The 11,187-nt window shown below is 44.5% G+C and overlaps 1 protein-coding gene across 1 annotated transcript; it reads right to left on the bottom strand.

The window, feature by feature from the left end:
* Nucleotides 1-2,544: 2,544 nt before the first annotated feature.
* Nucleotides 2,545-10,843, bottom strand: TM4SF1 (transmembrane 4 L six family member 1). The gene is made up of 5 exons (XM_024208463.2): nucleotides 10,667-10,843; nucleotides 7,887-7,976; nucleotides 7,648-7,796; nucleotides 4,260-4,440; nucleotides 2,545-2,869 (listed from the first exon to the last, which is right to left on the bottom strand). Exons 1-5 carry the CDS (start codon nucleotides 10,841-10,843, stop codon nucleotides 2,855-2,857), a joined length of 612 nt encoding a protein of 203 aa, XP_024064231.1. The 3' UTR covers nucleotides 2,545-2,854.
* Nucleotides 10,844-11,187: the final 344 nt, after the last annotated feature.

Below are 11,187 nucleotides of genomic sequence, written 5' to 3' on the forward strand. Positions count from 1 at the left end.
GCTTTTCAGCTGTGGAATGGCACCACCTTGTGCCAATTCATTACTAGCTTGGGGCACATCAATGTGACTTTTCCTTCCGAGATGATATTCATTATATGCTGTAAACCATATCTTGAAGGTCTGACAGATAGAGCATTTATTGCAACATCCCTGAAAGACCTTATTGAATTAAGTTTATGTATTATTGAGGGCCGGGATTGTGTATACAAGCTCTCTACAGGGGAAATGTGACAGATGTGAGACCTGGGAATTCAAAAGACTATATAGAATATGTGCCAGACACGTATGGGACCTTTGGGACAACAAGTGTGAAATGGATTTCCTGGAAATCCCTAGGGAAGGGTTAATTCAAAGTCACCAACTCCAATTATGCTAAAATTAAGCTGTTTGAAGCTATGCTCTGAGATGAGGGTTAGTGGCTGCTGAATATCTATTACAGGGGCCAAGGTCAAAGGCCCAAGCTGTATAAAGAAATGGCTGACCTGCCCAGCCATTCTTCTGGTTCTGAGACAGATGCACTTGTTACTCCAGGAAAACCCAGTTGTGGGTTTTGAAGGAGTAAAACCTACCAGAGCCCTAGTTTGGAGTTGGGGTGACTTCCAGTAAGGTTTCTAGCTTTATTGTTTTAGGACGTCCTCTGTTATGCTTCTACCTTAAGAATAAATATGCTTGCTTACAAGGTGCTGTGAGGTAATTTATAACTGCCACCATTAGACTGGTCAGAGCCTGCAGAGAGACAGAAAAATGCAAGTGTTGGCCTTTTTAGGCAGTCTGGCTTGCTGGGGATATCTCAGTGTTGTTCATGGAGCTGTGAAGCCTTAAATCCCTGGACAGAATGGAAAGAGATGCTGGTCTCTGCCCAAGCGAGGTTATAGCTGGGACCAGAATCCTAAAGCAGGTGCCCTTGGTGAACCACAGAGGGAGAATACAGGTGCATTTCCCTGAACTGTGACAGAGCTTCTCACACATGATGTTGGACGAAAGCTGTCTCCATTTTGCTCACTATTTACATCTATGAGGTCAGATGATGCCAAATTATCACATAGTGTTTGGAGTTTATTCATGCTGCATGATGATCTTCTCTTCTGAGAGAATCACAGGACTGGTTTGAGGCAGACAGGATACATCAGCATGGTTATGTGTCACAGGGTTATTTATCTTTTTAAAATTATACTCAGATTCCTGCAGGGACTTGCTAATGCTCACCTGCAGTTCTTGGGTTGAGAAGTTTGCACCAGAACTTTTCCTAGTAAATAGGTTTGTTTGTACAAAAACATGTTGCAGGTCAGATCTTGGTTCTACACCTCCTTCCCCTAGCTGCATTCCAGGTTCTCCAGCATTTTTCCTCAGTCTCTCATTGTTACATTACCCCTAATGCAGCCACACTGGTGGTAGCAATGGTGGAAGCTCTAGTGTAAACATCTTTCAGGCATTTTAACCATCATGTGTCTAAACTTGCTCAGATCAGGCTTAGACAACATGGTAGTTAAATGCTGGTGACCAATGGCAGCCTATCTACACTTGTGCTCCATTGGTACTACCAGTGGTGGATTTATGACATTGCAGAAGAGAGGCAGAAAGAACCTATTTATCTACCAGCAATAATCAGGGAATGGAAGGGACTGGAAGTTGCATCTTCCTCCCAGCTGGAGAGGAAGGTAAGTGCTCCGATCCTTCCCAACAGTGAAGAGTCGAGGAAAGAAATGGTGAGATCGCAGAAGAGCTAAGGCCTTATGTACATAGGAAAAAGTTTGACCACTATAGCTCTACCTTTATAACCCCATGTGGACACTCTTCTTCTAGTATAAGAGTGACTTTTTGCAGATTAGGTTAAACCCCTTCCCAAGTAATACAAGCTTAACTACAACAAGCCACTGTTATGCTGAACTAAGAGTGGCCACAGAGGGTTATAATTAAAGCACTTTAAATACACACCTTAGCTTATACAAAAAAAATTCCCATGTAGACATGATCAAGAGAAACAAAACAGCAAAAGAAGGCAGAGGGGTTGGGGAGATATGGGGGTGGGCGGAGGAGAGGCTAAAAGGCAGCAAAGCTATAGGAGCAATAGAACTCTGGACCGGAAAGAAAACACTGACAGCTGGTGGGTGTATATATTCTATTTTATTGTCAAATAGAGAGGGAAAGAAGTTTGAAACAATCCAAGTTACTACTCCCCTCCCAACTCCCCATTTTCCTTTCTTCAGACTTGTCTTTTTTCCCTACTGTTCTATCTCCACGTCTTTCCTGGGGAGATAGGGCTCCTCAGAATGTGCCTACCCTTGTCTGTCCATTATTTGGCACCATCTGTATTTTCTGTTAGACTAGATGAATACCAAAAACATGGTATTCGTGGTATTTGGTTTGACCCAATTAAAGCAGCCTTCCTTCTGTGAGTGACAGCTCCTACTGGGGGCTTCAAGGTCAGGATGGCAATGGAACTCTAATGGAAAAAGCAGGTTCCGTATGAAAATCAAGAACTACCATGCCTGTGGTGAGACACTGTACCCAGTTACTTGCATTATGTTTAAATAAACCAATGAAATCCTTGTATGCTAGGTATATGTTTATGACAAAAATCACAGTAGGCCAAATTCTGCTGTCAGGTGCAAACACATAATGACTATTGTGTTCTTTGGGAATCCTGCACATCTTTCCAAGAACAGAACCTGGCCCAATCTGTGAATTAATAGTGACAGTGCATAGTTTGGCAAGAAGAAATGTAACATGAATAAATTGTTCTTTATAATTTACAGTATGTGCAATACAAAATAAGACATTCAAATACATGTTTTACAGAATACCACAAAGATATAATTACAGTGATTTTAGCCCATTTTCAGGTGCAGATGTTCTAGCAAACGTATTTCTGTGGGGGGAGAAAAAGAATATGTGTTAAATGAGGGAGAACAAAATCACAGAATCACATACTTTGTTATAAATAAATTAATGGAAATATCCCATCTCCTAGAACTAGAAGAGACCTTGAAAGGTCATCAAGTCTAGCCCCCTGCCTTCACTAGCAGGACCAAGTACTGATTTTGCCCCAGATCCCTAACCGGCCCTCTCAAGGATTGAGCTCATAACCCTGGGCTTAGCAGGCTAATGCTCAAACCACTGAGCTATCCCTTTTGTTAACCCAATAGATCATTGTACAAAGTAAAGTCAATAGGCTGTATAATGTGTATTCAGCTTGTGGATCTATTTCCATGCCCTCTAATCCTCAAAAATCCATTTATGACAGAACCAGAAATATGTCTCAATGTCCCCAGTTAGATCATGGTGGGGAGGAGGAGTGAGACAGAGACAACAGCTTCGAAGGTGCCATCATAATCTACCATGTCAATATTATCCATGATTAAAGCTGTGTGCAATAAACATGAAACATCTTCTCCAAAAAAACATTTTAAATATCTGCATAAAGAATGCCTTTTGAAACATCTTTGAGCAGACATCATTATGGCTTTTGTTGCATTTTAAGGGCAATCAAGTTTTACCATCATTCTGTACACGATTTCTTTTGTTTTTGAGAACTTTGATCTTTTTCATTGTAAAAGATGCCAGCTTTTTCCTTTCACAAAAGAATAAAAGCTATGGAGGACGGAGAGGCACAGTGAGGGAATAAAGACCGAGTGGATGCCAGGGAGAGTGGGTGTTTCCAGGATACTTGAGTGAACCTAGCGCAGCAGACTATAGACCTGCTTGTCTGGCATCCTCAGTTGGCCATATATTGCTCCCACTGAAATCAGTTTGGCAGTTTTGCAGATGTTTCAGTGAAAGGTCAAAAACAAACTAAGCCGCAAACCTATCATACAATTGTGTAATGTTGTAAAATGGGGGCAGGGTAGGAGATTAGGACAGAGAATTTCTTCCTTACCACAAGACTTACTTCGTGCCTGAAGCATATACCTTATTCCCTGCATGGCTAAGGTGACCAATAATTTCAAAAGGTAGAAAAGGAGATTTCCTTCTCATGTGCATATCTAATTCCTTGCATGTAGCTGATCATTTGCCCAAAATCACTCCCATTGTATTACAGTCAAATGCCCCAGGGTGTTTGTGAACAATGTGGCTCAAAGCTCACTTACTGAACCTGAGCTTCAGAAGAGGAGCCATGACAGGGAAATAATGGAACTGAATGTTCTCCTGGATTAGACCCTGATGTACTTTAGTTACTGGATAATACATTAGGCTATATGCTTTTTATTATCTGGGAAGTGTGGTTGTAATCAAATGATCCCTTGAATAGATGCACTTACCTCTTCCCGATTACAGCAAACCCCACATATTCCTCCGAGAAAACCGTTGATTACTTGGATGGAACACAGAATTAATTCAATCCCCCCCAAGACCAGAAGAATGGAAAAGAGGGTCAAGTTCCATTCCACGATATTCCTTGGCTCCCGACACTCAGACCACCTGTCACGCTCAAGCAGATACCTGTTCATATCAATTAAAAATGTATTAGAAACTCATGATTCAGTGAAGCGTGTCACTCCCTGGTATTTAATGTATATCAAGAGAGCAGTTGCAATATGTGGACCTAATTCAGATACTACTAACCTTGTAAGTGAGGATGAGGGAAGCAAAGGTTTGCTTCATGCAAAACTCCCTGACACGCTAGAATGCAAGAGCAGTTATTAGGTATAGACTTTTGATAAACCTAGCCTTGATTTTGTTTTTAAGTATAAATAGAGGGCAGGCACAGGGTTGTAGGGGACAGAGGTAGCGTTAACACACCTTTTTATTCTCCCCAATTCCAGAGTCAGATGGAGTGACCTGGTCCCCAGCATAATTTAGAGCAGTCACTGGGCTGCTCTAAGTTATGCCTGGCCATGGCCAGGCCCTGGCCCTTTTTCTCCTAGGAATGGCTGCTAGGATGAGGGCTAGGATGGAATTGGTGTAGAACACAGCATGCTGGAGGTTGCCCTTTTGCAAGGGTGTAGTGGGGTGGTTACCCCGCTCCTGCCCTGAGCTTAAAACAGCCCTGGGAGAGGGCTGTGGCAGGGGAAAAGCTCGGCTGATAGGGAAAGCAGCCACAGCTGCAGCCAGTGCAATCAGGGCCCAGCTGGCCCTTGTAAGAGGGCGGTGGGCCAGAAAGAAACAGAGACACTTCCTAGAGAGAGAAGGACCTGGCTGCCTGAGAAGCTGAGGAGGGTACCTAGGGTGGAGCAGTGCTGGGGAAGGGCAGAGGGAGCTGGGGAACTCCAGCCTAGCAAAGCTCCAGGCTGCAGGCCGAGTTAAGGGCCCACAAAAGAGTACTGGGGCTGCAGAGGGGCAGCCCATAGATAGGCAGAGGCAGCTAGTCCAACCCCCCCTTGCCAATGATGAGTGGTTAACAGACTGTCATCTGCCCCAGTGAGCGGGGGCTAAATGGAGACTGGCAGTAGCCACTGAAGTAAGGTAGGGATAGGGGGTTGGGGTTTCCCCTGGGAGGGGAGACCCAGAGTAAGGGGGTACTGCGGTGGGCAGAACCCCTGGACAAAGGGCACCGGGGTCCAGGAGAGACATGGGGGCCAGCGGCAGGCGTGACACCAGCCTACAGAGGGCGCTCCGGGCTGGAAGGAGCTAATTCCCTGGACAACCAGCAAGAGGCGCCATGCCGGTGAGTCGTTGTCCCGCCACAAAGGGACTTAAATGATGCGCAGCCTTTTGAATGAGCTGAGCGCACTGAACACTTCTCAGATGGGGCTCAGAACCTTGCAGGATCTGGCCCTTATTTTAAGATAGTGATTGCATCCAAAGGGAACTTTGCTCTCCATTTGTTACCGTCTTACATGAGACACTCTGCTTGGTATCTGCAAACGCCCTTGAACTGCTCTGACCACAGGATTAACTCACTGTGTCCTAAAAGTAAATGCCTGCAGCTCCTGCCCAACCATCTGATCAGAGTATTCAGCAAAAAATTACTCTTCTCCTTTCTGTGCCAGTGAAAGTTAAAGAAACCATCATGACAAACAATAGCCAGATGTGTTCAAATCAGATTCTCTGCTTCAGGGGGCCAGTGGAATGTAGGTGCGGCTTCCTGATTCTCAGGCCAGCCAGCTCTGCTCTGGCACCAGACATGCACTGCTCTGGAAACAGGCCTCAAGGGGCTACCCACCAGTAAGATATTGCTGGAGTACATCGTGCTCTGACCATGCATGCACTCCACACACTTACTATGCCCCTTACATGGGGGCTGACTTGGAAGTGATGTAGGACTCAGCTATGCCAACTCTATGTTTCATGGGGACTCACTCCACAAAAGGAGAATCCCAAACTAGGGAAATCTAGGGGCTTTTGGGCACACCAAATAGTTCTATTGTGCGAATTTATATCTGGTCACACTTTTTATATTGAGGGTACCTTCAGAAATAATTTGTTTTACATGCACTGTGTGTAAAGTCCAGGGTTTAAGCTTGGGAACATACCTTGGTATCAACTGCAACAGCTGGGTAAATTCTACCACATTGAGTTGGAAATGCTCCCAAACCAAGATGTTCTAAACTAATTTAAAGATCTTTGATATGTGGCTTCTGCATCTTGCTTCTTAACTCTAATAACCCTACTATTAATCACCCTCCATGACACATGGTTTCTCAATATGCTTCAGAATCTTAAGCATTCAAAATGTATAGGATCATCAGGATAATGTGTTTCTGGTCTCCCTTTTTTTAAACTGATTGTTAATAAAGTCCTAAAACTGTGTCGTCTGTCATTGATTTCCACAGGACGGGGTAGGGGAAGGGGTGGGAATCAGAATTTGGTTTGTGGATCTCCCACAGTTGCGTAGACAGGAGAGTTACATGGGTGATGCTCACAGTCCCTGGGAAGGAGGTTGTCATTCATACTGAAACACTAGGGGTCTCTGATGATAAATGCAGCTTCTGAAAGAAGCACTATGATGACCACCTGCAGAATGCTAGGGAACGGTTGCTGGGCTGCTTGAGAAATATTTCCAGGCTATCGTGGCTAAAAAGGGCCATATCCAGAGGCCTGTCACGCAGAGTGTTTCCTATGATAAGGAATGATGCCGCTTTGGCAGTCATTTTGTAAAGCTTGGGATAGTTGTGAATCCCAGTTTACATGGTCTTGAAAATTCTCTTTCAGCCTGAGGGTACCCATCAGCTTTGCTGGAGGGGGAATAATCTATGAGCCAATTAGGTGGTGAGGCAGGGTGAGAGCTGGAGAGGAAGAGAGGGTGTGTGCTGTTTGGAAACAAACAGTTTATTGCAAACACAAATAACTTAGTGACCACACACTGGTCCTGATTTCACAGGTGCTGACGCCTCTTGAAACTTTAGTGAGAGTTGCAGATGCTTGACACCCCTTATGATCTTGCTCCTCAGCTGTACAGAAGATGATTAGGCCCCCAAAATGAAAATACAGTAGATCCATTAGTTTCTATAAAGATCAACAGCCTTTCTCCCTCTTGACTAGTTTCGGGTCCAAAAGGCAGTCCTTATTCATGTGAGTAGTCCTATGGAAACAATGGGACTACTCATCTGAGTAAGGAGCAAATAATGGGACAGTTTCTCCTCTCATTTTACACCAGTGCAAACCTGTGTCAGTGTAATTACTGCTTACTGTGTTTTATAGGAGGGTATCAAGTCCATGGTGTTTATATACTGCAGTGCACAGCTTGCTGGTAAACAGACTACTCACCCTCCACTGGCGTTAGTGAAAGGATAGACCCAGTTCTGTTCTACAGCAGAGAGGCAGTAAGGGCCATGGGATAAACCTAAAGCTGAAATGATGAAACAGTAGCCGGACCCCAGGATTCCGATGAAGGCGGCCAGAACAGAGGACAGCATCTGCAGAGTAAACACACAAGTGATTCTCAGCATTCTGACCATTCCCGCTGAGGGACCATCCAAAAATGATTAAGCAAAAAGCTCACTTACTGCACAGCTTTTCCCACAGTTCTCATGCCCGCAGCATCCACAGCAATTATCGTGTTCTAGTCCAATGAACACTGCAGCTGGGAGGAATATCTACATAAAAACAAATAATTGTGCCTGAGTGTTTGGTAAACTACCGTACAGGCAGGGCTGTCCCTAGGGGGTGCAGGCCGGGGCGGAAGTGATGGATTTGTCTCTTCTGGGACCAACCAAGCCAGCCAATTACATCGGCCTGCGGAGCCCCCCAAAGCGTGGGGCCCGGAGTGAGGGGACCCAGGGCGGAAGTGACGGATTCATCTCTTCTGGGACCGACCGCACCAGCCAATCGCACCGACCCGCGGAGCCCCCCAAAGCGCAGGGCCCAGAGCAGACGTCTACAGGCCATGCATATCAAATTCTGTCCTCACTTTGTTTTTATTTAGATTTATAATTTCACTATTTAAAAATTCTGCATAGCCGATTCAGTCTTACCCCCATTCTACTCAAGTGGAGTTCTCCCCTTGGCTTCAAAAGGGGCAAGACTAGGCTTAGGGATAGACTGTGATAAACTATGAGAACTTCTTTTTTTTCTGTTTGTACAGTGCCTAACACAATGGGATCCTGGTCCATGACTGGGGCTCCTAGATACTACTGCAATTCCAATAAATAATAGTAATATTCTTCCCTGTCAATCCAACACCGTTTTTGACACACTGTGGGTCAAATCCTGCAGTCCTCTCTCAGCGAAAGTGCTCAACAAAGTAGATGGGAGTTTTCACTGAGAGAAGGGCGGATTATGGTTTTGTGGGGTCCTGGACCAGAGTAAATGGGGGCCCCTCTGAACCCCTTCCACCTGCAGTCCCTCCCGCACCCACGCTCCCGCTGGGGAAATGGGGTCAGGGCTTGAACCACCCCATCCCCTCGCCTGGCACTCCTGCCGGGGAGCAGGGTTGGGGCATGAGGGCTTGACCCGCTCCACAGGAGTGCCAGGCGGGCTGAGCGGAGCAAGCCCCCATACCCCGCTCCCCAGCTGGAGCACCGGGCAGGTGGAGCAAGCCCCGCATCCCGACCCTGCTCCCCGACTGGAGCACCGGGCAGGTGGAGCAAGCCTCTTGCCTTAACCCTGCTCCCCACCAGGAGCGCCGGGCAGGCGGGCAGAGCGGGTCGGGGTGTGGGGACACCCATTTTTCTGGGGCCTCCCAATTGGCCAGGGCCCCTGGGTACGGGCCCGTTGGCCCAATGGCTAATCCACCACTGACCACACTACTAGGCTATTTTGATCATTTCAACTATAATGAGGTATGATGACACTAGTTACTGAAAAGTAGTTGCAAGTGTTTTGCTTATTCGGGATATCTAATATGAATGGAGTCAAAAAGCAAGAAGTTTCTATTGTTGGTAGAACTGGGCAAAATATTCCATGTAGAAAATGTTTTTCCTTTGTTTTCAAGTTCACAAAACTGCCATAGAATTGCAGAATTTGTGTGAAAACTTCTGATGAATTGACACTTCTCAGATTTTGCACTCTGAATCAGTTAAAATAAAAAATTCACACTTGCAAATTTTCAACCTGCGGTGAAAAGGGAGTGAGCAGCATGACCTAGTGGATTAAACACAGAAACTGCTGAGGCCTCAGCCAATGGCTGGCCTTAGTCATATTTTGTACTCATAGCACTTGATAAACACTATCCAGTGATTGCTCACACAACCCTTAAGAAGGAGGTAAATATCTGTTGTGAGCACTACACACATACTTTAAAACATATGGAAAAGTAAAAAAAAAAATTCTTCAATTGAAAACCACAACCAGGCACCTGCTGGCTCTTAAATGACATACTAGTGCCCAAATCCTCCAAAGACTTATTTAGGTTCATAACACTACGCACTGAGCAGGCCCATTAAAGTCAAGCTGGAAATAGTCACATAGTTAAGTAAGTCTTTTAATATAAGCTTCAAGGTCCCCATCTTGCAATCGGGATCTGCACTGATGCAGGGTTCCGCTCACATACAGCTCATTTCAGAATCGGGGCCTAAATTAACCATCTGCTGCCCTGTAGTGAAAGTTTCAGTACTTCAGAAACAGCAGTATATCCTCCTTGCCTATTTCTCTAACACACTTGGTAAGGCAACTCCCATCTTTTCATGTGCTGTATATTTATACCTCCCTATTGTATTTTCCACTCCATGCATCTGATGAAGTGGGTAATAGCCCACAATAGCTTAGGCCCAAATAAATTTGTTAGTCTCTAAGGTGCCACAAGGACTCCTCATTGTTTTTTCTAACACACTGGTGTGACAATAAACAACTGTTGAATTTCCCTGAATAAACACCTAGGACATGGCAGCAGCCAATGCCTTCCAGAAGTCTTAGGCACATTTGAAGAAATAGTTACTACTTTTAATCAAATATAATCATTTTAAAAAGGAGAATAGATTAATAGTAAACTACTTTTATAAAATACAATACAAACCCAGGGCCCAAACCTGCCAACATTTACACATGTGTGTAACTTTACTCACATGAGTAGTCCCACTGAAGGAGCAGGACCTTATTTTGCATTTCTTTGTCATACAAACTGGGAATGCTCCCGAGATTTAAATCATACAAGATGGCAGATTAATAGTGTGATTAATAGTAATAATTTATATGACATCACATATATGCTATAAAATTACAGAGGTGTAAAGACTTGCTAAAAAAGCAGTCAGACAAAAATCCTACAACTGACAGAGAAATATGAATCTTTAATCTTAATGTTCCTAGTAAGAAAACAAATTAAAACACGCTAGCTTTAGTTACTTACCAAAATCCCTCCTCCTATAATTCCATGAAGGCATGCCACATACTTGCTAAGCCGATGTTCTGAAGCGAATCTTGTTTCACCATTGGGAAAGTAAAGCAAGATGTTAGCCACAATGCAGAGGAAGGCAAGAATGAGCAACTTGTACCCAATGCACCTAGCACACTTTCCAAAACACATGTCTGAAATTCTATAGATCTTTCTTTAGTAGCTCAGCACTACCACAGACCAGCCTGTATGGTACCCATCCAAGTGTAAAAGTAAGAACAGGTTATAGTTACACCTTCTTAAATACCCTGGGTTACTTAGTTACCTGGATGATGATTACATGTCTACATGAGTGTCAGGCCTGGTTGCAGAATGCAGGAGCAAGATGAGAGAAACGTCACCACCCATTTTAAATGAAACATTTCACAACAAATGAAACCCAAGGCAGGGAAACAGTATTTTCCCACAGTGCTGCTTTTGGCTTTAATACACAGTTTGGAATGAATTACAGTGGACATGATTAGGCATGAAGAACA

The sequence above is a fragment of the Terrapene carolina genome, unplaced genomic scaffold, assembly GCF_002925995.2.
Source record: "Terrapene carolina triunguis isolate 2854851 unplaced genomic scaffold, T_m_triunguis-2.0 Scaffold88, whole genome shotgun sequence".
Taxonomy (NCBI): Eukaryota; Metazoa; Chordata; order Testudines; family Emydidae; genus Terrapene; species Terrapene triunguis.